The sequence below is a fragment of the Lutra lutra genome, chromosome 10, assembly GCF_902655055.1.
Source record: "Lutra lutra chromosome 10, mLutLut1.2, whole genome shotgun sequence".
Taxonomy (NCBI): Eukaryota; Metazoa; Chordata; class Mammalia; order Carnivora; family Mustelidae; genus Lutra; species Lutra lutra.
The window spans coordinates 87,814,744-87,840,416 of record NC_062287.1 but is presented as its reverse complement, the minus strand read 5'-3'; the positions used below and the strand labels follow the sequence as shown (position 1 = coordinate 87,840,416).

The 25,673-nt window shown below is 47.4% G+C and overlaps 1 protein-coding gene across 3 annotated transcripts in view; it reads left to right on the top strand.

The window, feature by feature from the left end:
* SLC1A2 (solute carrier family 1 member 2) overlaps window positions 1-25,673 on the top strand; it is a 142,846-nt gene continuing 117,173 nt past the window's right edge. The window contains exon 1 of one of the 3 annotated variants that reach the window (XM_047692533.1): window positions 1-19. In XM_047692533.1, coding sequence (XP_047548489.1) covers window positions 15-19 — 5 coding nt within the window. In that variant the 5' untranslated portion in view covers window positions 1-14. Of the gene's footprint in view, window positions 20-725; window positions 1,040-12,858; window positions 13,145-25,673 lie in introns of those variants that run through there. The other 2 variants (XM_047692530.1, XM_047692529.1) reach the window with 2 other exon arrangements.

Here is a 25,673-nt window from a genome sequence, read left to right as displayed (position 1 = left end):
CGGGACGCCGGAGGATGGGGTGGGTGTGTCGCCCGTGAGGGTGAGCGTGCGGGTGAGCGCGGCGCCGCAGCGAGCGTGCCAGGGAGCGAGGGGGAGCGCCGGGGAGCGCCGGGGCTGCTCCAGCGAGGCGAGGACGGAGGGGCATCCCAGGTCTCCGGGCTCCGGCCTGCGCTTCGCCCGGCGCGGGGTGACCCGGGGCCACGATGGCTTGAGGGGGAACAATAGCGACTCCTTAGATCCTGGGCTCCTGCCACCGGCTGCCCAGGCCTTCCCGGCGACCAGCGGGGCCTCCTTTCTTATTTGGCTAATTTATGGCGAGAGGCCTGGGGGGCGGGGTGGGGTGGTGAGGAAGGCACAGCCGAGGGGGGACCGCGTCTGGGGACGGGGGGCGAGGGGGCGGCAGTTATAGGAGTCTCCCGAGGCGGCGGCGCGGGTGATGTCAGCTCTCGACGAAAATAGAGAGGGATCGCCTGCAAATCCCCAGCTGTGGCGGGGCTAAACCTCGCAATCCCTCCCCGGCGGCGCCGAGCCAGGGCTCAGCGGCCGCCACCGCCTCCCCCGGCGCGCACACACCGGCACACGCGCGCACGCACGCACACACTCCCCTGCACACCCGCGGCACACCCCCCCTCCCCGACCTCCCCGCCGCCCGCCTCCAGCCGGCGCTCGGCCCCTCGCTGCGCCTCGAGCCCCGCGGCACAGGCAGGTGGCGGCTGGGCCCGGCGGCCCGGGGGCGGCGCTGGCTCGGGGAAGCCACCCCCCGCCCCACGAGCGCCCCGCCGAGCGCCGCCGAGGCGGGACGCGGGCGGAGAAGAGTCGAGCCGCTGCTTAGCGCCCGCCGGAGCCTCCCGCGCGGGCTGAGGCGCTAAAGGGCTTACCCGCGAGGGGGGTGGGAGGCGGGGAGACGCTCCCCCTTAAATAGCGCGCTCCGCCACTCGCCGGCGCTCACGCCGCACCCGCTCGCCCCGCGCCTGCCGCCGCTGCCGGACCGCGCCGAAGAGGGAGGGGGGCGTTCCCAGACCATGGCATCCACCGAAGGGTGAGGGGCTCTTCTGCGGACCCGCGGGGGAGCGGGCGCGCGCGGGGGGTGGCCCCTCATCCGGGACGGGGACCCGGGACGTCGGCGCCCGGCCTTGGTGGCTCGGCTGGGGGTGCGGGACGGTGGGGAGGGGATGGGTTTTCCTTGGCAAAGCTAGCTGCTTAACCCCTTGGAGCTGCGGGGGACAGACGACGGTTTTATTTGATTTAAAAGGGTACGGTGGAGGTGTGAAGAAGAGTCCAACGAGAAAACCCTCTTGAGGGTACATTGCTCGGGGGAGCCGCGCTTGGAGCGAGGCGCGGGGTGGAAGGTGGGGACCGGCCGGGAATGAATGAGCCGGGACCGGGGCGGGGCGAGGACCCGCACGCGCGGCCTTGAATGTCAGCTTTGCAGAGTCGCGGAGTAGATGCCCGGCCTGCACAGATCACACCTTTTTCTTGGATGGCGGAATCTCCCTGGGCCGCTGTAAGAAAGAGTGGAAGAGATCTGGGTACTTCCCGGGAAGAGGCGGGAAAAGAAGTGATTTGGGGAAGGGACAGGAGTCCCCAGATGCTAGCGGGTGAAGCGCTGGCTTCCCCATTCTGCCTGGGGCAGCGGAGTCCTCTCCTGCCTCGTGAGGCAGCAGTCGGAGAATGTTCCCAGAGCGAGTGACAGCTGCCTTTATCAAGAGAGGGGCTGCAAAGGGGGCAAAAAGGTCCTTTGAGTACTCATTCCTCAAAGGAAGGGTCCAGAACAACGTCCCTGGGTCAGTATCTCCCAGGAAAGTTTTCTGGCTTGGTAGAACCCGAAATAGGGACAAAAGGACCGGTTGGGGAGGTCAGCTGTGGTTAGTTAAGGAAATTGCACTGGCTGCTTGCAAGAGATCCCTGGATCCAAGCCGGGGTTGGGGGCGGAGAGAGTAGCTCCTCTGGGCACCGGTGAAGAATCCTTGGTCCTGGTCCTTTCCATAATTTCTCTCTAATAAATTTTACTAATGCCCCAGGTTTGATTTTGGTGAAAGGCTCTCTAAATAGGAGTAAAGTCCTGGTTCCAAAGTCAGATCTTTAGATTCCAACCTCCAAGCAAAGGAAGGTATTTGCAAAACCGTCTCCCTGTGTTCAGAAGGAACTCATCCCTCTTCTGTCCCTGGGAGTCCCTCCGATGGAGTCTGGCACTTTGTGATAGCGTGAGATTTCTTCTCTCTTGTTATTCTAACATTTCATCGGTGTGGAATTTTTTTTTTTTTTGGATGGTTATTCAAAAAAAGATACTCCAGAAAGACACGTGTGTACAGAGAAGGTGATACATTGTGCTAAAACAAGGATCTAGAATTAAATATTAAGAACCCATATGGCTCAACCTCAGAGCCTTTCCCTGCTTATTCAGTCTTTCATATTAGAGAAGACATAAAGGCATTTCTGGCTGCCTTCGTGGCCCTTCTAGACTTACCCCTGCGTGTAAAGGCTAGGTTCAAAAACATCTGTGAAAGAGGTGGAGAATGGTCATCTTTCAAATCCTGTACCCAACTCACTCCTTTTTTTGATAGCCAGATAGGGAAAGGAAAGGTTAAGGCAATAACAAAGACCCCCAGGAATGTGTATCTCACCTCTGCCCTAAATGAGAGCTGTGAAATGATGTGACATTAAATAAAGAGCAGAAGAGATTTTCAGTATTTTTAAGATTCACACTCAATTAATGCCGTATCTGTGCACTGTGCATAGTTAAGAAAAGATGCCCCCCAAAAGCCCCTTATATTTAGGAGATGAAAGAACTGAAAAAAATTGAAAGGCTGAGAAACATATAGCAAGATCTGTGACCCACTATCACATAAGAGCAGTAACTGAGGAGCAGGTGACATTTTCCGAAGCCCTGGTCTTTCTCAGTCTCTTCTGTTCTTCCATCTTTTCTTCAAGGAACATGTACCGAGTACTTGGGTCGACCTCACGTGGAAGGCACTCTACAGGGATACAAACACATAAATGGTCTGAGAGCTGGCTTTTAGAGGGTCGGCTCCAATCGACGACTTTGATTAGTAAATTGTTCCTGTGGTTTGGTGAGATTCTCTTGCCTCTTCTGACATCTTTGATTAATGTGCCTAAAAACAGGAGTTCACGGAGAATCCTCAGGCCAGTTGCCTTTGTTGGCTTTTGCTTTCTACCAGGGCTGAAGCTGTTGCTTTGAAACACATTGCTGAGAAGGAAGCAAAAATAGCAATACAGTTATATGCTTTCGGTACCTGTATTTTCAGTAAAACTCTGATCGAGAATGAGACATGAGAGTGTGATAAACTGGCCATTCCGGTTACTGTTCCTTTGGTGATACGGTTACTTGTCAATTACATATGCCATTTACCAATTAGAAGCAATAGTGACATCTCATGTTTGTTCAGCACCCACTTGCAAAAGCTCATTTGTGTATATCATCACATTTGATTCTTCCAATGTCTGTGAAGTAGCTGGTCCAGGGAAAACGGATTTTAAGAATACAGGGGTATAGAATGTAATGTCGTCTTTCCAGGAAGATTCCAGGACTTGGCAAAACTTTGAGGTTATCACCTGGAAATGTCAGTTATCATCGATGAGTGTACTATAGACATGTCTAGCGGAGAAGACTACTGGTTTTCTCTCAAACCTTTGGCATATACACCCTGCAAATTGCCTTTTGGAATATTCTTGGTATCAGCCTCTGCATTCAGTCTTTGCCTTTGCAAAGTATACTCAAAAGCTGCTTCGGTTATTTGAGGTTTCTGATTATTTGGAACTGGGATTATTAGTATCCAGTTTCCATAAAAGTTAACAGTGGACTCTTTGGTAGTTCCCAGGCCCCAAGAGGTATTTTCTTGTAAAGCAACATCTAATTTGATAGTTGAGTACTCCTCCACCAACCCCCCACCCCCGGTTCCCCAGACATAGCTAGAGTTACGGTTTTAAGTCCCTGACCCAAATTGGAAAGTGATTATACCTGGTTGGTGGCAGACAGGCTCGGGTCAATTATGGACTGAGTTATACTGGAGCGCCTAGATGTTGTGGAGGTGGACATTTTAGAAATACGTTCTGGAGGGATGAAAGAGTGCTGAATCTCCACGTTTGTTAGGAACCCACAGCGATCTGTCTTCTGATCAGTTCCCAGGAGCCAAGGGGTCAGAGCGAAAGCCAACCTCGAGGGTTCGGGTTTCAGTTTGACTAAGGAAGCAAATGAAACAGAAAATTGCTGACAGCAGAAAAACCCTGGCAAGGGAACCCTCTGGATTTATTATTTCAAGCAAACAAAAGCAAAACAACTATTGCCGTCTCCCTCCTCCCCTGGGGAACGAGGTTGAGGTCAGTGGGAGCAAGAGCTTTCGGACTGGACTTATTGGAAAACCAGTGGAAGGCATGGGTTTCGGGTCCAAAGGGGTTTGCGTATTACATGCCTTGGGCTTGCTGCCGTTTTCATTTCTCATTTTGAAGAACATAAAAATCAGCCTCCTTGGGTAAAAGAGATAATAATGGAATTATGAAAAAGCCATTTCGTGTTTATTGAGACAGCCTCTTGTGGAAGATCAATTCTAACAAGAAACAATTTCCAAGTCCAAACGAAACTGGATTTCCACCAAATGAAGCGGAAGAGCCAGGGTGTTAAACAACCAAAAGGCAGGTCTGCCCATCAGTATCAACGGCCCCTTCTTGTGCTCTTTTATATAACACGATTAGGTGCTGTCTCCTTTCGCTTCAAATTTAAGGAGATTGTCAGATGAGGAAAAGTGCCTAAGAGGTAGTGCTTCGGTTGCAGAAACCAGCAATATTTAACAGCTCTGAGCGAAATTTCTGGGTCATTGTGCCATAAATCCTGGAGATCCCAGATTGCAAAGCTTTTCCCTGTTTGAGGCTCAACACAGGTTGATTTCAATGTAAATTTCCCCTCCCAACCCTCCTCTATGACTGTCTGACCAATACCCAGATGTCTGGTTTTCCCCCATTTAAAGGCAAACTAAACAGTTTTCCTTGCTGATTTCCCCCGCAAGGGACTGGCTAACGTCTCGGAACTGAATCTACTCTTCGTTTCAATGACCTGCGATGATTATTTTAATCAAATAAGACACCAATAATTTAAAACCTTCTAGCAATAGCAGATAGGAGAATACCTCTCTAGATAAAATTTTAGTTTTGCTTGCATTTTAAGAACTTGTCCTTGAAGTCTGAAAAAAAAAAAAATCGAACAAATGCCATATACCGCCTTGCTTGTAGACTTCTCTCCTTGCTCTTAACAGCTTGTTGGGGGCAAGCAGGATGTTTCATAGCAAGGGTTTTAGAATCCAGATTATGGCAAATCTCTTTATTTACCAGATCCTGTGCGTGCTCTCTTCTCCCTCTGCCCTCCCCTCACCCCTCAACGCACCAAGTGCCAAGTCCTTGGAATGAATTCATTAAAGGAGTGTTTAAAAATACCTCATTGCTCCCATCTCCACGTGTTCCATCATTGATTGGAGGCAGATGGGCCGCATATTTGTCAGTAGAGTAGAAAAGGACTAGCATCTCGTTATAAATCTGTCTGGTTGGCTTCAAGTGATGGCAGAAAGAACAATGGGCCAGCGGTATCAAAGACAAATGGAGATAAGGGAAGATCCTCAAACTTTTTTAAAAAAAGAGTAACTCATTTTCTTCGTGTTTTGCTTTTTTTTTCTTCTCCCAAAATGGTTGTTTTCAGGTGTTGCTGTTTATTTACTTACCTCTCACCGATGTATCTATTTCATTTTCCATGTAGATGAACAGGTATGACTTCTGTCTGCTGAACCGCCACTTGGTGTTTTTGGCAATCTTGGTAGCTACTTGGGATTGTAGACTCATTGAGCAAGTGTTGTCCTTTAAAGATGGACTTAACTCTATTTTGGTGGCTGGACTTGGTCTATGTGAATCCTGGCTCCCTCTAAGATACGTGATGGCTCATGTTAAAGACCTTGAGTGAAGTCCCTGGATACAAGGAGGGAGATGTTTCCCTCCCACACACCCCTATGTGTTAGAGCCTTCATTTAAATCACCGAGAGTACTTTCTTCTGTTATATTTGGTCAGAGGTGCCGTCTGTCACTCGCCCTTCGTCATCTGGCATGGGACTGACTCTTGTGCGCTCCTGCCATCCCGGGTTCCCAGGCACTATGCTCTCAGGGTCACAGGGCTGGTGGCAAGGTTGGATGGAGGCGGGTCTGAGGCTCATCTGCGTCCCAAGCAATGCTCTTCTCACAACACTAGCCATTAGGTACTGGATCCCTGCGGACTGTATGTGGCCCCCAGACAAAAATGTTTTGGGTTACACAGGATTTTGAAAACTTTAGAATTATTTCCCTATAAACCTCTTTCACCTGAAAAAGGAATCCTGATTCTGGCTTCTGGCAAACATTGGGAAAGTTGATGGCAAGGGGTCTGTCTTTTGTCTTCATATAATTTATTGAGTGATTATAGCCCTGTGTTGTTCTCAATATTTTATATGCATTAATTTATTTACTCCCCACAACAGTGTGATGCATAAGGACTATTATCATTCCCATTTTACAGGTATGGAAATTGAGGCATAGAAAGATTAAGGGAACTTGCCCAAGGTTTCACAGTTAGGGAGTGGCAGAGACAAGCTGTAAATCTAGGCAGCCAGGCTCTGGCACCCTGGCTCTAACCATTAGAGGGCACTGCTTAGACATACAGGACTGAGGTCCACTGGGGCCAAGTGGCTGTCCCTTGAGATGGGGCACATGCTTTCCAGGTTGGGCAGTCTTTTCTGAGACTCCTGGTGTGCATGTTGCATGCTTGACCTCTTACCTCTCTAAGGCAGCCTTTGAGAGAATGAGAGCTTGGGTTCTGTCCTCCTCTAGGATGCCACTGCCCAGTGGTTGTGGATTGGGAGAATTCTTTGAAACCTATCTCTAGGACATGAAAGGTAATTCCAGCTACTTTTTCTTGTTAAACCTTTAACCACTACCTTCTTGTTATTTCCTTTAACTTTGCTCTGGGTTGTTCTCGATGATCAGTTCTTTTTATTGGTTGTCAGGATGCCAGAAACACGGTCTTACCTGGACACAGTGCTCTGAAACAGCCCAGGCAGGGCATGACCACATGGGTCCCACCCTTTGGAACACTGAGCCCTGAACGTGCACTTCTTAGCGGCAAATGTAGCTGAGAATGTGATGGCTCTGGAATTTATCTTTTCCTGCGTGATTGCAAGTGTATTGGTTCAGGGTTGTGGCCTCACTTACCCACCTTCCTGAAACAGCTGTTATCCTGCCCTTTTAGGAGTAGGGCTGATATTGTTGTTTTTGTTTTGTTTTGTTTTGTTTTATTTTTACAACATACGCAGACAGTGATGACTAGAGATGTCTTTTAAATCGAGGAAAACACTTTTCAGAGGTCATATTGCTGTGTTATAAGCACAGTTTGTTATCACTCAGTAGGTGGCAGTAGATGGGAGCGCTTCATCCAGACTGATGGTTTGACTCCCTTTGGAAGCCCCTGGGTTCTTAGGGACTCCCAAACCCACAGTGTTGCATTCTTTTTTCATTGGAAAGAAAAAATTGTCTCCGCCAAATCTATCATTTAGTATTTGTGAGCCAATTGTCCTATGTCACCAGTGTTCATAGAGATCACCATAAACAAATAAATAGGGCCATTCATTTGAATTTATTCCAAGTCTGTGTGGCTATACATATATGATTTCATTAAATCCTTGGAAAATTCCTATGGAATCTTTTGCTCGTTTTACAGATGGAGAATCTGACGCTTTGAGGAATTTTGATTTTATGTTGTTATTGGGTGCTTTTTTTCATGTAATTCTAATGTGTTTCAAACTATCCACATTTTGCAGTTAATTCACATTTCATTAAAATTTCACAGTCGTTCCCTATGTTTGTTTTAGCGGCAGCAGGTGGATTGAAACATTTTGGTTAAACAAGAAACAAGATAGCCGAGTGTCCTTGCAAAAAGAGATGATAAAGAATTTAAGAGACAGGGGTGCCTGGGTGGCTCAGTGGGTTAAAGCCCCTGCCTTCAGCTCAGGTCATGATCCCAGGGTCCTGGGATCGAGCCCCACATGGGGTTCTCTGCTCAGCGGGAAGCCTGCTTCCTCCTCTCTCTCTCTCTGCCTGCCTCTCTGCCTACTTGTGATCTCTGTCTGTCAAATAAATACATAAAATCTTAAAAAAAAAAAAAGAATTTAAGAGACAGTGCACAAGGAAGATGGCAATGATTACGGAGACGTTAACTTAACGTAGAATGGAGATGTGACATTCAAGAAGATGCTGCCGCTAAAAAAAAGAGGGAATAAATTTAGGCAACTGAGAACAATGGCGAGACCCCAGCCTGTAGACATGAAACCAGAGAATTTCAAGTAGAAGAAGCAGTTGCCTTGCACGGAGGGAGATAAGGTGAAAGAAGACAGATAAAACAAGGAAAGTTGTTCTTTTTCTGTTAGGTATTAGGCAAAGTCAATTGCTGCAGACCAAATGCATTTTTGTTTTTGTCTCAGTCTGTAATTAAAAGGGCAGTTGTGATCTGATAACCAGCTTTGTTGGGAAAGTCGATGGAAGTCAACATGAACAAAGCTTAATTAGATAAACTTGTCTAGAGGTGAAATGGATGGATATCAGCTGACAACACTCACCTCAGACACTTGGAGGGGACTCACGGTCCCCAGGGAATGCGTTCTGCTCTAATTTTTTTATATGGAACATATGGTCTGGAAAAAGTGTCAAAAATAAGTTTGGGACTAATTTCTCAGAATCGAATAGAGAGTAATGGAATTATAGACCGAATCTATTTCCGTGGTGTTTCTCTGGGATTCAAAGTCATCAATCAGCAGACGTTAGTAAAATCATTCTAAGATAGAAGCTCCGAAGGGATCATTGATTTTTTGATCATGATTAATTGCTAACATTTCAGATGAAGAGCTAATCATTTGTTTATCTGTTAGTCTGAGAATATTCAAATTTGGCTTCTCTTCAAGACACTGATACACTGGGTTTGAGGCACTGCTGCTGGTTGGCTGGGAGGCACCCCGAGGTGGAGACTTGCATGCATGAAGTTCATTGAGGGGAGCTGGCAGCATAAATCCCTGCGAAGAGGGAAGGGAGCAAGGGTGGGCAGGGGGAGAAATGGAAACAGTCCCATCAAAGGGCTCAGCCCGTCCCACAGGAAGCTCTGGCTCGGGATGTTTCTTCAGAAAGATCCTGCATTGAGAAAAGAGGTCTGGCCTTTCTACCCATGCATCAGCACTGCCGGCCCTGGGGGTAAAGGTGGAAGGGTGGTGGAGGGAGGGGAGGGGGAATAAATTTTACAGTCCTGAAGATGGGGAGCGTGGGAGTTTCGGTGGCACACCACAGTATCCATTAGTGACTCCCAATACAAACATTTGAGACATAATTTGAGACATAATAAAATAATGGATACAGTCGCCTTAGATCGGAATATCCAGGTCTCCACAAAGCTATTATCTGGAATAAAGTGCTATGCCTTCAAAGAGTATGTGGTTGGGGGAAAAGGGTGAGGAGAAGATGGGTTCTGGTGGGCAGAGAAGGGGAGAACGAGTAGACATCACCTTACTCAGGTTTAGCTGTGACCCACGTAGCCCCCAGAGACAAATGACAGAAGCCCTTCTCTGCACTCCAGACCTGCCAGAGGAGAGATTACATTTTAGCTTTTTTTTTTTTTTTTCCAGTTTTAGGATGGATTATGCTGAGGGAAAGGTTTGATTGGTGATGGCAATGTCTTCCTGGGTTTCTCTCGTGGAAACTGATGAAAGAAAGTATTGCAACTAGGGGGTAATCATTGTTTGCCCTGGAGGTTCCTGCAGGGGAGGGCCGGTGGCTCTGTGACGCTTGGCCATGGTTCTTATAGACGTCCTGTTTGCCAATCTTACAGCCCATGGTGTGGGGGAGGACAACTCAGCACAGAAGGGGAGGAAAATGTCACCTGCCTGGCCTGTCCGATCTGGGCCTCCCACCCTGGAGATCCATGGAGTGACAGATGGGGCAGACAGCTAGAGTGGGAAAGACTTTAGTAATGATTGTCTTTATTTTTTAAGATTTAACTTCTGGAAGTCATTCTAAGTCTCCCTAGCTGGGATTCTTCTCTTCCCCCTCAAGAGTTCGTTTGTACTCTTGGGAAGCTGGTGAAATTTCTTTGGACTCATTTTTGATCCCCATTTTCTCTACTCTGCATGCTCTTTGGATCACTTCTTGGGCCTTTTCACACCACAGGCATATTGAACACTCTAAAATGTATATTTCTAGCTCAGACCTCTTCTTCACACTCTGGATTCATATCTCCTATCATCTAATTGACATCTCCCTTTGTGCGATGCATAGACATCTCCAAATTACTGCACGAACAACAGAACTCTTGATATTTTTTCCTGCAAATGTAACCCTATGTCTTCCCAAGTTTCTCCCTTCTCAGCAAAGGGCACTAGCATCCGTCTGGCCATTCAAAGTGAGCGGTGTAGGTATTCTCCTTGTTCCTTTTATTTCTTCCATCAGCCCCAACCTACAAGCTGTCTCAGTCCCATCTCCTAAATGGATCTTTGCCACGACCCTCACGTCCACTCATGGCTCTACTGGAAACCACAACTTGTGAACTTTCAGTGCCTCAACTACCCCCGGGTCCTGTCCACCCCTTTAGGGCTTATTACCTTTGTCTGGACCATTTCCTACCCTCCACCCACCGCCGTTTTTGAGCTGGCTGGCATCCTTTAATCCTACAGCATCCCTCAGTTCTCCATGCAAACACCATTTCCCAGAGAGGTCTTCTCCCATCCCTCCAAAACCCAGGTCCCCCTTCCTTAGCCCCATGTCATCTCCTTCATTTGCTTCCTTCACAACCTCGGGTATAGTGTTTAAATATTGTATTTATTTACCTTTTGGCTTGCCTCTACTTCCGTCCTGGCATGTCAACACTGGCGGCTGGTCCATCATCGCCTCCCCTAGATCCTGACACCATGCACTCAATAGATATTTATTTATTGAATGTGCATCAGCCTCACCCAGCCCGGGGATGCAGGGATGGCTTCTCAGAAGAGGTGACATTTAAGCTTTGTCTCTTCCTGGGAGTGTGTTCCCATTACACTTTGTTCAGCCCTCTCTTAACAGCTCTTCATGCTAACAGGGTGAGCTGTTGCCTAGTCTATCTGCTCACCATCCTGGTGTCCGAGGATCGGGCCTGTTCATTTCTTTGTGGCTTGACTTAAAACCATTATCACAATGCATGTTTATGTAATCAACTTGTCTAGCTTGGGAAGGATACCTGCTAGGGCATTCAAAGGCCAGAGGGGATGGTTATTTAAAAATTTTTATAAAAGATTTAATTTATTTACTTGGCAGAGAGATTAAGCACAAGAAGGGGGAACAGCAGAGGGAGATGGAGAAGAAGGCTCTCCGCTGAGCTGGGAGCCTGATGCAGGGCTTGATCCCAGGACCCTGGGATCATGACCTGAGCAGAAGGCAGACACTTAAGCCACTGAGCCACCCAGGCGCCCCCAGAAAGGGATGGTTTTAAGGGAGCATCTGGGCCAATGTAGAGAGAACATGTCCTTTTGCTTCTTGGGACATGTCCTCTTTTTAAAGTTCTGCCTAGAAATCAGTAACCAGACTTTTGACTGCTAAGTGTTGCTAGGGTTCAAGTAGGTTACAAGAATAACTAGTTGGGCAATAGCTCATCTCGTGAAGCCACAAATGTATTTGTTATAACCGGTCATGTGTCTGTGTTCTTGTCTGGGAAAGATTACACACTCTGTCACTGCTGCTGTCTTAAAAATGCAGGAAAGTTGAATCAGGTGAGACCTATGAGCCCTAGCTCCCCATCTTTCCCAAAGACCACCTGCCTCCTCTCAGAATAATCTCCCCCCCCCTTTTCCTCGTGCCTTATGCAGGAAAACAAGGAGAAGCTAGCATGATATGATATTCACATACAAAAAAAGATTTCTTAAGTCATAGGTGATGTTTAAATTGCATCAGTGAATAAAATCCAAGGCTCATTAGTTCAACTGCTTATAGAACTGATTCAGAAAAAAAAAAGTTCCCGAAAGCTGACAAAGTTATTGTTAAATTTATGCTTTTTAACTTTTAAAGAGATTCTGTATGTATTTAATCATCCCAACAGAGTTCTCCTCTCTGGCTTCCTATTGGGGTTGGAAACAAGAGCGAGGAGTCCAGAAATAATACGTTTTGTAGTTGATGTATGTGTTTTCTGGGAGCCTACACAAAAGCATTTGGTGTTTCTGTTTCCTGGAGTGAAGTTCTCCTCTGAAGTTTTCTGGTGGCGGGACACATTGAGGGGTATTTGTTGTGCCCTGGTGGGATAAGAGAATGAGAACTCTGGCGTCGTCTTTCTTGACTCTCAGTGAGAATTCTGAGATTGGGGGAAGGGCCAGTTTGTGAAACCCTCTTCCAGAGCCTTATGGGAAAGTCTTCAGCTGAAACCACCCTCATCATCCTAATGGCAAATGCTGGATTCCTCCTGGATTCGGGCCAGGGCGCTCACACCGCGGTGTTGGAGGTAAAAGTAGAACAAAACAGGACGTTGTGTTTTCCAGTTTCCTCAGGCACGGAAGTCATTATTAATGGAGAGAACCGAGCGGACACGGATCATGTTTTTACTTTATTTGCTTTCTTTTTCCCTCTGAAGACTCTCAGTGGGTTTCCAGGAAAAGTAAACCCCAGAACCCACGCAATCTGCCCATAATTGTTCTTCGGCGATCAGAAGGACCAAACCAGTTTGTCCAGAAGGGGGCACTGTGGAGCCCCACGTCGCCCGCCAGCCCGAGAGTGGTAATTTTCCTGCAGTGCTGAAGCCAGAGCCAGAGGGCAAACTGTCTCTTTCCCAGGCCAACACCAGCTGTTGTCTTTTTTTTTTTTTTTTTTTTTTTTTTTTTAAGAAAGGAAACCCTACTGCTTGGATTATTACATTTCAAGTGACCTGGAGTTGCTAAGTCACTGAGGGGACCAGAACTCCCTAGGTCCCAGGGTTACTCCTGGGAGGAGAGGTTGAGAGAGAGTTGACAGCGCCTCATTTACCATCCTGGTCCGGGGTCCTCCTCTCTGTCATCAGCCACCTGCCTTCTCCCTGAGAGTCATCGGTGCCAATGGAGAAAGACTCACTGGTTCCAGAGTCCCGGTATGTCCAAACTGGTTTTGTCTGGGTTGTTGACAGACTTTTAAGGCGAAGGGGCAACCATGGGGAAAAGGAGAAGCCTTTAACGAGGGAGGAAAAGACACTTGAGGGGTTGAAAAGTACATTTTGAAAGGGCTGAAAAGGACATAATAAGCAACACAAGAATGGGAGTACGGCAACAGTAACCCCTCTTTTCAGAAGGTCTAACGAGCCACCCCAGGAGGCCAGCTTGTATTCCAACCTCATTGGAAGCAGGCAACAAAATCAAGACAGGCGTGAAAACGCGGCGTGTTTGTTACAGGGAGCACTCCCTTGGGAGGAGGCCGGAGAGGGGTCCGGGACTTAGGTCCATATGCTTGTCTGAAGAGGTCTTCCCTCTCCAACTTGGAGCTAAGCTGCTGCGGCCGGCCAGTGAGATGAAGCCGGTCGCATGTTTTCAGCAGCAGGCAAATCACCGTTCCGTCCAGCTGTGACTGCAGTGATGAATCAGAAGGCGTTTTAAATTAACCTTTGAGGTTCTCCTCTCATGGAACCACAGGGTGTTTGTTGAATAAACAAACGAAAGCGGTCAAAAAACTCCCCGGATGAGTTCTTTACGATATTAATTTCTTGTTCCTCCTTCAAGAGAATCTGGGATTGAGTACAAACCAAGAAGTTCAGGGACGCCGGGCCAGCTTTAGGGGCCTGCTATGGGCGGTAGCACGGCGCCTGAGCTCACAAGGGACGGAGATTTGGTTTAACCCTCCACCGTCACCATCTTGAAATTCTTAACAAAGGGCCTCGTGTGTTCAATTTGCACTGGGCCTTGCAAATGATGGGGCCAGTCCCACAGGGAAGGCACCTATGCTTGGGCCAAATGAAATACTACATGTGGTGGCAGTGAACGTGATGGGGAGGTTGACCTCGAGGACATCTCATCTCTTGCAGTGCACGAAGACATTCCAATAATGACATCCTTTGCAAAAAACAGCTTATAGAAAACCTTATAAACAGCGTTGCACAGCACTTGCAAGGGTGTATTTTATCCTCGGAAGGACCCCAGCGAAATTTCCTGTTGCACCACTTACGCGCAATATAACTTCAGGGAAGTTAATTAACCTCTCTGAGACCCCGAGTATTTGTCTATTACATAGAGATGGTATCAGTCAATTGATAGGGCTCGGGAAGGAGTAAGGCATGTGTGTGCAGCACTTGGGATAGTGTCCAGGACATGGAGGACACTCCATAGTGCAGGCTGTCCTCCTTGAACCCCGTTGAAGTCAGCGGAGGCTAGCTCAGTCTCCTGACTTTTCAAATTAGATTGTGAACACTCAGTGCATACCCACAGGCATGTTTGCTAATTCTTTCTCCTGGAGCCACAGGTGATAAGCCGAGAAAGTAGGTCCTGGACTTCTTTGATCTCACGAGTGGTGTGTTTGTATTAGTGTAGGTTTGTTTGAAGGCTTTTCTCCTACATGCTTTTAAACCTTGAACTCGAAACACCTCCGACTCCAAAATGCAGGGTGTCTTTTCCAGTGTGCCTCTGTCTGACACCAGCAGGTGCCCCACGGTTCAACTCAGTTCTGACGCTACCTCCCTGGAATTAGCCTCACATCCCATAAGCAAAGGGCTCAGTCCCATTGGACTGCCCCCACTTGGATGCCAGTGGGAAGCCCACATTGTGCGTCTCACCGACTGGATGAACATCCAGGGTCTTCCCACGGCCCCCTTCGCAGGTCTGATAATGCGCTAGGATGACGTGTGCACAACTCAGGGAAACACTTTGCTTATGTCTCCCTGTTTATTATAAAGGACACCACTCAGAACCGTCCAAATGGAAGAGAGGCATGGGACAAGGAATTGGGACATGATGCCTTCTCTTGGCTCACAGCCATTCCGGCACCTTGATGCGTTTAGCAACCCAGAAGTTCTTAAAGCGTCCTTAAGGGTTTTCTGTAGAGGTTTTGCTACATAGGCTGATTGAATCACCGCCCATGGGTGGTTAACTCTGTGTCCAGCTCCTCTCTCTCCCCAGAGGTTGGGGGGTTGGGGCTGAAACATAAATAAATAAAACATAAAAAATCGTACGCAGCAGCTGAGCACTAAAAGATTTCTATATGGTTTTAAAGGGAAATCAAGTAGTTAGGAAGGCTTCTGTGTTTTCCTTTTTAAAAAATGTTATCTCTGTTAAATTTTCATGGGACTCTGATTTTTCAGGGATGAACCTATATGATTTGTGGCAGGAGTAAGCCATATGAAGGCACCATTCTATAAGAGTGGAGTGTTTATCCATAACGAATGTATTCATTACGCAGGAAATCCATACTGGTTAGACACAAACAAGGTTTAAAAAAAAAAACAAACACCTATTCTGTCACTAACCAGCGATAAGTATCTTTCACGTTGGTATATTTCATTTCAGACTAAATGCTATTTGCACATGAATATATTTGTAATAAACATGGAAATGCAGTGTACAGACTGTCCTATAAAATAATTTTTGACTTGACAGTGTGTTATGAATATCCATTCATAAGTAAATTGATACACTTAATTAACTGCTATAGTTTCCGTTTTGTGGATGTATCATCATCACTTTGGAAGCCAAGCCCGGGTCATCAGCCATTAGTGTGCTTTAGAAGTTACACTGTTACAAACGTCCCTGTGTATACCCTATGCAAACCTGTCTGTCTCCTGATTTTCTCCGGGTAGGTAGCTGGTGGTGGAATTGCTGGGTCAAATGGTACACACACGTCCTCTCCACACATGGCTCCCAGCTGCAGCATCTGAGCGGGGATTGGAGTTTCGAATGACCGAATGCACTTGTCTTTTTTGAGTCTATTTCACCGCAGTGTCTATTAATTGTAGTTGTAATACAGAACGGCTCTGGGGTTCGCTTTAATTCCCGGCAAAACACCTGAGCCTGGTGTAGACGAAGAAATGTCTCTTCTTGGCACGTGGTTAAAATTTTTTTCCCCCCTGTCTTGGAGGGGAGTCCTCATTCACATGCCACGTCAGTCTAGATGGAAATGATCCCGTTCTTTTTGTTTTAAGGGCTTTTACACACAGTGTAGAACATTCTCATGATTTCCTTTTCCGTTAACTGTGTGGAGTTCGTACTGCGTTTTTAAGGGGTTAACGTTCCTCTAACAAGTGCTTTCTGTAAGTAACAAGGCAGGGGGCTCTTCTTACTGGGGTAGGCTTGTTCCTTTGTGCCCTGTCCTTTCCCTTCCCCTGGAAGGAGCTGAATACCCCTTCTGGTCTGACAAGCCACGTACAGCTGGAGAAAGGCATCCTCTCCAGTGTAGACATTGCCATGTTGCCTCTCACGTCCTCAACCTTCCTGTCTCAAGATCCAGCCCTGCCCCTTACCCCAGCCCCCTCCCCACCTCCGGTTGTGGTCCTCTGGATTTTGCTCCCCAGTTTTATGCAGGTGACACCTACCTAACAATCAGGCAGGGAGAATCTTCTGATTTGGCTTCATTATCCGGGAAAGTCAAGCTCAAGGTGTTGGGTCCGAGTAATGAAAAGTGTTTGCTTTGGTTTCCCATCTTGGAAGACGCCTGTAGAGGGCTAAATGTCTGTTAAAGGCCAGCTCTTGACTTCCTTTCTGCTGATGGAAAGGAGGGCGATTCAGGGAGTAGGGGAAGAAGAGAGGGGGAGCGATAAAGACATGCTAAGGGGTCAGCGTAATGGGGTTGCTCTTTTGGGCTGGGAGGCACAGACTGTGGCTGAACACTTTTTATTTTGGAAGTTACTTGCCAGCTGCAAATAAATGCCCACAAAGTCTCTCCTCGAACTGGGTAGTGACCCAGGCATGGGCAGGCTCTACTGGGCTGGTGTGGTGTTCTTCCTTCCTGTCGGCAAGGCTCTGAATGGGCTCGCTCTAAAATACAACATACTCTGTTCTTGTGGGTTTCACAGCTCCGTGGAGCTAAGTAGGAGGCTACGCTTTTTAAAAAATTTTTTATCTCTCTGAAGATGAGATAACTGACATCACCTCTTAGAGTCAGGCGGTGGCATTCCTATTTATCCTGACAAACCACAGACCCCAGGTATCTCTTTGATCAGGCTTCACTTCATGCTATGTGTGGTTGCTGTAGGCTAGTCTCCTTTGGACAGCTCACCATGGGTTGCCCTTCAAGTCTGGGCTCTGTTTCGTTGGCTAGATGCAGACCACATTTTTGTTCCATCCCTTTCAAAAGTGAGAGTGGTCAGTGCAGGTGAAATTGTACTGGAAACGAATGCCCAATGGGCTTCAATGGTGTGTTAAGGATAATAAAGTGTTTCTACTTGCTGTTACTGTGGACTCAGAATGTCCCAGAACATTTGGCCCAGCCCTCTCATTAGGCGGAGCCCCACAGTCAAAGTAGGTTAAGGAGACCTGGGTTTTAGCCCTCGCTCTGCCACCGGCTTCTGGACCAGAAATCTACTTATTCTATCTCATTTTTCCCCCTGCCCACGATGTGAGCTTTAGAAGGCATGTTGCCCACTTTACCTGTGTTCTTCCCTGCACCTTGGACCTCCGGTCCCCCAGGCTTGCTGGTCTGGGACCCCTGGGACGGTTGTCCCCTCGACACCATGCTGCTCCCTCCGTAGTCTTGGTGGCGGGGTGAGGTGGGGGGAAAGCCAAATTTCCCTTAGTTTTTCTGCCCTTAATGCCCCAGAGCCTCTCACATATGTGGGGGTTGCGAATGGACAGACTTTATCAAAGATTCGAGAACAGTGAGAAGCAATGATGATTTAAAAAAAAGATAACCATAAAAATCACTATTCTCAGCGCTTAAGAGAAAAAGAATCCAAAACATTTGACAGGAGGTCTCGTAAGAGATGAGCTCATGCCCAGTGCCAGCTTGAGGTCTGAACTCAGAGGAAGAGCTCCTCTTCCCGTCCCCCTCGGGACAAGCCCCCCTCCTGCCCACAGTGTGCTGGGTGTTGTCCTGGGACCTCAGCTACCCTCCCTGCTCAGGACAGCTCATGATTGTTCATGGTAGAATGTTCCTGAAGTCACTGTGAATCACCGTGGAGGGCACAGCCATCAGCAGGGGGGCATTCTCTCTGGCCCCTGGGGGTGCCTCCTCCTGAGTCTCCAGGATCCCTGGGGTCCTTTCGGTCCCTATTAACCACAGCCTGTGTTCACCACCGAGGCCCGTGGGCTCCTGAGGACGGCAGGTCCCCGTGGGCTGTGCACTGTACCGACCAGGAAGAGATGTTCTGCTCAAGATGCAACATACTCTGCAGCTCTGTCCTCTATGGTGCATCACCTTCTCCCCACCTTCCTGGTCACGCCCAGTGGCATGGTTGTGCAATTGAGCTGGGACTCCGCACAGTGCCTGACCCAACCGGGGGCCAACTGGGTCTGGTCGCTTCCATGAACTAGATCAGAATCTCCAGGCCTGAGTTTTCCTGGAATTCTGTCCTCTTCTTGGCTGGTGGGATGGAGGCCTTCAAACAGAAGAAGAGGAGTCCAGGTGTGATAGTGACATGAACTCTCCGGGAAGAGGGAGGGAGTCAGCCTACCTTGCTTGTTCTGGCTTTTTCAGCGGAGTCACCCAGTCATTTTCTACAGGTCAAAAAAAAAAAAAAAAAAAAAGTTCATGCTCCTTTGACTGAAGTTCAGGAATTTTTATTTTTAATCGGCAGAGTTGAATTAGCTATTTGCACTCTTATGTATATAGCCTTTTGCCCAAACGGGCTCAAACTGCCGGATCGGCACGTCCAGCATCCAAGGGCACGCACGTCGTGGGGGGCCGGAGTGAGGCAGTGCTCAGCAGTGCCCGACCCGGCTCACGTGTCTCTGATGCCCCACACTTGGCTGAGGGCCCGTTCAGGGGACGAGCATGCACGTCAGGCTTCCATTGCAGTGTTGTGATGGGGGTCCACCACTGCCTAGCTGGGTGGTGGCTGGAAGGATTGTTCCTGGGGAGCCTTATCTAGGACAGAGGAGTTTAACCTCTCCAAATAAGACCCCTGGGGTTTGCTTGGGATTTTTTCAGAGGCTGGGACAGGAGCTGGTGATTGAAAGGGGGTGAGTTTGCAAATGGCTGAGGGAGGAAGGGCTCTATGGGGTGGGCTGGAGAGCCCTGGGTCATGGTTACAGGGGACTCTCAAGGGTCATGGGTCCCCTTCCAGATGTTCTCAGGAGGATAAAGCCGGGGTGGGGCAGGGGTACTGGGGAGCAAGAGGAAATGTGTAGAAACACATAGTAATGAAAGAGAGTCTCTGTTCTCTCCTAGCTTTTGAGATGAGAACATTTTATTTTATTTTATCTTACTTTATTTTTGAAAGATTTTATTTGTTCATCTGAGAGAGAGACAGAGCACAGGCAGTGACAGGAGCGGGGGTAGAGGGAGAAGCACAGTCCCTGCTGAGCAGGAAGCCCAATGTGGGGCTCGAACCCAGGACCCTGAGGTCCTGACCTGAGCCAAGGGCAGAGGCTTAACCATCTGAGCCCCCCAGATGCCCCAAGACCAGAATGTTTTAGATAATAGGTCTTTACAATGTCTTTTAAATATCCACATGCCATTTTAAAATGCATGTTTTATTCATATTTATAATGATTTTCATATTTTTGGTTTGGGAAGGTTCACAGATTACTAAAGGGAATGTTCAGAAGTCCGAGGAAAAGTGGCTGGTGACTTTTTTTTTTTTTTTTCAAATTTGTAAAATATCCTTTCCATTTTATCTGAATGCTTCTTTTTGGTCACCAAATCCCGATTTGGTTAAAAGCTTAGCAATGAATACCAGTTTGGAGATTATTTGTGCTGTCTCTGTCCCAGACAGTAAGGAGCAGAAAGAAGGGAAGGATGGGCTGTGCAGGCTGTGGGTCACCTGCAGCCAGCTGCCTTTGCAAGACCAGAGAAGGGACCCCTGTGGCAGTAAGATCAGGGGCTGGACTCACCTCTCTCTTCCACCAAAGCAACTTTAGAAATCACAGCTCTCCTAGAACAGCACATTGACCCCTAGCTCAAGTCACAGTAAAATGTGGTGCCATTCACTGATTTAACAGATGCTCCTGAAGTGTCTGGTCCTCACTAAGTGTGAAAAGGTGGCCTTCTGTGAGTTGGTCAGATACAGCCACCGTCTGGCAGCCACGTGGAGCCTGGGGGCCTGGTGCCCCGGAGATAATGAGCCTCGGTCTTCTGCTCCCTGCTTTCTTCTTGCCCTAAAAGAAGTACAAGGCACCTGGCGTCAAGAAGGAGCTAAGGACGGTTGAATCTAGGACCAGCTACTTCCTGGATGAGTGACTTAGCCTCAGAGCCTCAGGATCTGTCCCTACTAGAAAGTAGAGATGAATAGCACTACCTGCAGGGCTGTAATCAAGGTCATGTCTCATAGGATCGGTGCTAGAACAAGTAGGTGCTCAGAAAAAGGTTGCTTTTTAAATACGTATTATCACTCAAGCACAGTTGTGCTTTTATTTACTTGGGATACCTCAAACTGAGCCTCGAGATAGAAAAAACCTGCAAAATATGTCCATGCTAGGCATGTCCACCCACCCCAAGTACAGACGTGTATCCCGCTACTGCCAAATATTCCAGAAAAAGAGATCCAGAGGATGCCAAGGATAGACCCTGTAAAGGACTTGGGGCTTCCTTTGTAGATGGCTTTCCAAGCACCCCCCATGGCCACTGGGAGAAGACTCAGGGAACCTGGGGGGCTTTATTGAGCAGCTAAAAAGTGGCACTTGGGAGCTCAAACTCTCTGACGTGCCAGGCTTGCAAGTACAAGTAGAACAATGACCTCAGTAAGCGGAAATACTCTGGTCCTGGAAATTTCTAATAGTTGGTGTGGGATGACCCTGAGCTGCCGCAGAGGCAGGCTTCCTCTGCCCACGGCTGGTGACTTCCACCACCCAGGACGCAGGGGGGCGCTGCTGCCCCACTTTTCCTCCAGAGGCAGTCCCTGGGTTTCCCGACTGAGCCTTGAATCTCAGGTTTCCTTTGTGCTTGCATGATTTCACATTCTCTGTGCCTTCTTAGGTGGAAATCCCCGGGGTCCTAAGAAAACACATGAAACACCTAGAAAATGTGTGTAGTTTCTTCAAGCCAGGGAACCTAAAAAATTTTTCAGGAAATATGTTTTCCTTGAAACAAAAATTTTTAAGTATGTATCAGCCAAAAAGAATTCCATACACCCCTTGAGAAGTCTTCAACACACACACAGACACACACAGACACACACACGCGCGCGCCAAACAGTGCAGTTATAAATGATTTTTATTTATTTACCAAAATGAGGCATCACTCTGCAAACTATTCGCTTATTTGCTTTGTCACTTAACAACAACCCCAGGAAATTTCTAAGTCTTTTCCACACTTATTTATTTTTTTCAGAGTGACTTTGTTTACATATCTGGGACCATCAAATCTGAGGTTTGAAGCCCTAAGTCATTATGATCGAAAAAATGAAAAACAGGGTCCCTGAAATGAAAGTTTCGAACCCAAGTGAAGAGAGGCTTGAAATGATTATGCTTTGGTCAGTCCAGCAGCATCTGAACAGTCTTTGTTTGCATGAGGGGTAGAAGGCAGGTACATTTCCTAAAACAAAAAGAGGAGTTACAACCTTTAAATTCCCTGAGGGCTGGGAAAAAAAAATTCCCTGAGGGAGGTTCCCTCCTACCACCCCCCCAACCTTCCCGTCTCTTTCTGGACTGGCTGGCAGTCACATGGGCCAACCGGTTCTGCCAGGAACAGAGGTACAATCTAGCACTGTGTCTAGCTGGGAAGGCGTGGTTTGGGGTAGGGGGAGATGCGCAGAAGGTAGAAATGATAGCTCAGGCTTTTGGTCAGAAGGGCACAGGTGCAAATCCCAGCTGTTTCTTCCTGCCCAGCTGGGTGACCTTGGGCCAGTTACTAAAGCCCTCAGAGCCTTATTTGTAAAATATGGTGAGAAAAGTCCTCTGGCAGGATGGCCGTGAGCACCAAGTCAGTGCCATGTTAATATACACACATGGCCTGGTACAAAGACTAGTCAGTAATAACCGCCCCGTGCTCTCTTAGCGGTCAACAAACTTCTCCTGCAAAGGCCCAGAGACGAATATTTTAGGCTTTGCAGGCTGCAAAGACTCTGTTGCAACTGTTCAACAATAGGTAGCTGAGGGTGTGAGGACGTATTCCTACAAGAGTTTATTAACAAAAACAGATGGCAGGGTGGGGTGGACCCAAGGGCAGGGGTTTGCTGACCCTGCACTGGGTCTATACTGTCCCCTGGAAATAGAAGGTGAGCCTTGTCGGTAATAATTTTGCTTGTAGCCTCAGGAAAAAAAGTGAAATTCATTTAAACGATAGAATTTATTTACTTTAAGTGATATGAACTATGATTGCGCTGGGATGTAATCTATACGAATGATCACTGAGGAGGTATTTTACTTTAAATCTTGGTGTTATTTAAACACATCTCGGGGGATCTTAACCTTATGGCACAACCTCATTTCATGCCGGTCACGTTTCACGTGTTCGCTAACTCCACCGCCTGGTTCAAGGTTGGTCAGCCCAACTTCTCCACGGGCAGGTCATACCACTTTGTGGGCCGAGAAATTGACTTATTAGACAAAAGTCAAGTTCCAAATATGAACGAGAGGAGAACGGAAACCATCAGAGTCTGGAGCCTATAGGAAGGAGATGGCTCATTTCCTGCAAGTTCGTGTGTGTGCGCCTGTGTATGTGCCGGACCACGAGGAGAAACATAAAGACGTCTTTCCTTCTGCGGCTTGTTGTCAAACATGTTTGAAATCCAAAGCTTTACCGACTTGAGTGTTTTGTGTTTTGTTTTGCTTTTGCTTTAAATCAGGCTCACTGTGGTGTTTTGGTTCTTTCTTGCTTGGGCCGTGCTTGGAGGTCTGCCCAAGCTATCTGGTGATGGAATGAATGCATGTCTGACACCAGCCAAGCCAGTTACTAAAAGTCACGCTGACCATTTTAAATGCACAAATCATGAATCATGGAGCGCTACATCAAAAACTAATGGTGGACTGTATGGTGATAACATAACACAATAAACAAAAATGAATAACTTCTCCCAAGAATTTTAAAAAATGTACAAATCACCATCCCCAACTTTAAACGCTACTACTTCCACATTTCATTTCAAAAAATACTCATTTTACAGAGAGCAAAGTGAAGCCCAGACAGGTGACAGGCTCAATTCAGACCCATACCCTCAGCGGTGCTTTGGGATGAGAATTTGGAAACTCGGGAGCCTGGCTTGAGGACAGCTCCTCCTGCCCCTGTGCCACACTGCTGGGCGCGAGGGGAAAAGTGAGTAATTCACCCAGTGGTTTCAGTGTCACGAGTCATGTTTGCTTGGAATTTTTGAATATGCAAAACAAAGTTAAAGAGATACTGCTTTCAAGTGTTTCGTTCTCTTCTTGATTTTTTTTTTTCATTGATTCCTCCACAGTTTTTTCTGAGCCTCCCAAAACAAAGGTGAAGAAGGTTTGGGCTCTGTGTTCAAAGAGCTCACAGCGCGGGGGCCGGTGGGGGAATGTTGCCTTTCTGTAAAAACATATCCAGGATGATTCAGAGTGAAGCGGAGGAGTTTGTTGTTGTGTCTGGCTCTTATCTCCATACGAGATGAAAGCAGGAAACTGATAAAACTCACCTTTCTCCCTCCTGTTCTTTAGCTACGCGATGAAAGAGATTTTAAATATTTTTTATAGTGAAAAAAATTTTTTTTTATATTTTGTTTGTTTATTTGACACACAGAGAGAGAGACACCACAGTAGGCAGAGAGGCAGGCAGAGAGAGAGGGGGAAGCAGGCTCCCCACCGAGCAGAGAGCCCGATGTGGGGTTCTATCCCAGGACCCTGAGATCATGACCTGAGCTGAAGGCAGAGGCTCAACCCACCTGAGCCTCCCAGGTGCCCCAAGTGAAAAAATTTTAAGGTGCATTTTCCTGAAATAAATTCTGAGTAAACCCCACCCCCCAACTGGATTCTGTTTTTTTCCTTTCCTGCAGGATCGGTATGAGGGACAATACAGATTTTGGAATCAAGTTGACTTGGGTATACCAGATTCTACCTGCACCTTTCCTAGGCTTTGACTTTGCCATAGTTTCTAAAGACCCAGCTTCCCCATCTGTAAATTATTTTGGGGTAATTTGGGGGTAATTTTGGCCTCATAAGGTTGTGATGAAGATTAGGGGGGTGCATATGTTAAGAGAAAAAAAAGTTCAAGTGTGGGAAAATGCTTTTCTGGATGGATTTTTGATAGGAATCAGTTTTCAGAATATAGCAAATTGAGAATAGAGGTGATGTCAGAGTTCACTTCCTCCTCCTTCCAGAAGGGTGCAGTGTGAAGCCAAGAAATGTTGTTGGCGTCCCCTATTTTCTTGTCCTGATAGTTAATGACATCGAGACGGCATTTTAAAGATATTTTTTCTCCGCCCATTCACCTCTCACTCACATATTGACCGTTGCTGTCAGGAATTCAACATTCGTGAAAAAATAGCCACATTTTTGACACTTTTTTTTTTTTTTTAAACAAATAAGGTCTATCGGTTGTTGCCATGACAGCCAAACACTCTGCTGTCAGCTATCGGGATGAATTATTAAGGATCTTTGTTCAGGACATCATCAGTAAACACACCCGTCCTCCAGCGGAAGGTAACAGGGCTCTCACAGCAAGAGCGGCCACAGCGCTGGGAATGCGGGGGCTGCTTGCCTCCTCATCCTGCCCATGGGGAAAGATCGGGATGAGCCAGTCATTTGCCTGGGATCCTCCTCCGCGGCCAAAGAGCCTATTCTTCTGGCATTTTTTTCAGGTTATGTAAAAGGCTGGGTGTCCGAGTCATTTTCCCAGAAGCAGGAGGCTTAAACTGGCGCTTTTTTTCATTCCCAGAAAGGTTTGACCCATTCCTACTCAGATAATCCTGCCCACGGATGAAGACAGCCATCTATGGCTACTGGTTGACCAGGAACAGGTTCATCTAGTGGTTCTGTGAGAGAATGGGGGAGGCCACTGAAAGAGGGGAAAGTCAGAAAGTCTATGTTTGGAATTTATAGAGATATACATGGCTAACCTCATTTTTATTTTAAAATAAGAAGCACAGGGCGCCTGGGTGGCTCAGTGGGTTAAGCCTCTGCCTTTGGCTCAGGTCATAGTATCAGGGTCTTGCGATCGAGCCCCGCATCGGGCTCTCTGCTCAGCGGGGAGCCTGCTTCCTCCTCTCTCTCTGTCTGCCTCTCTGCCTATTTGTGATCTCTCTCTGTTAAATAAAAAAATAAAATCTTTAAAGAAAAAATAAGCACAGCATGTTAGTCGTGAATAAGCTTCTCAGGAAGTAATTTTAAGACAACTTACTGAACCTTTCTGAACCTCAGTTTCCACATATATAAAATGGGTTTAGGAATAGAATTAAATCGGGACACCCGGGTGGCTCCGTCGGTTAAGCATCTGTCTTCCACTCTGGTCATGATTCCAGGATCCTGGGATCAAGTCCTGCATCGGGCTCCTTGCTTAGTGGAGTCTGCCTCTCCTTCTGCCTGCTGCTCCCCCCTGCTTGTGCGCTCTCTGACAAATAAATAAAATCTTAAAAAAAATAATAGAACCAA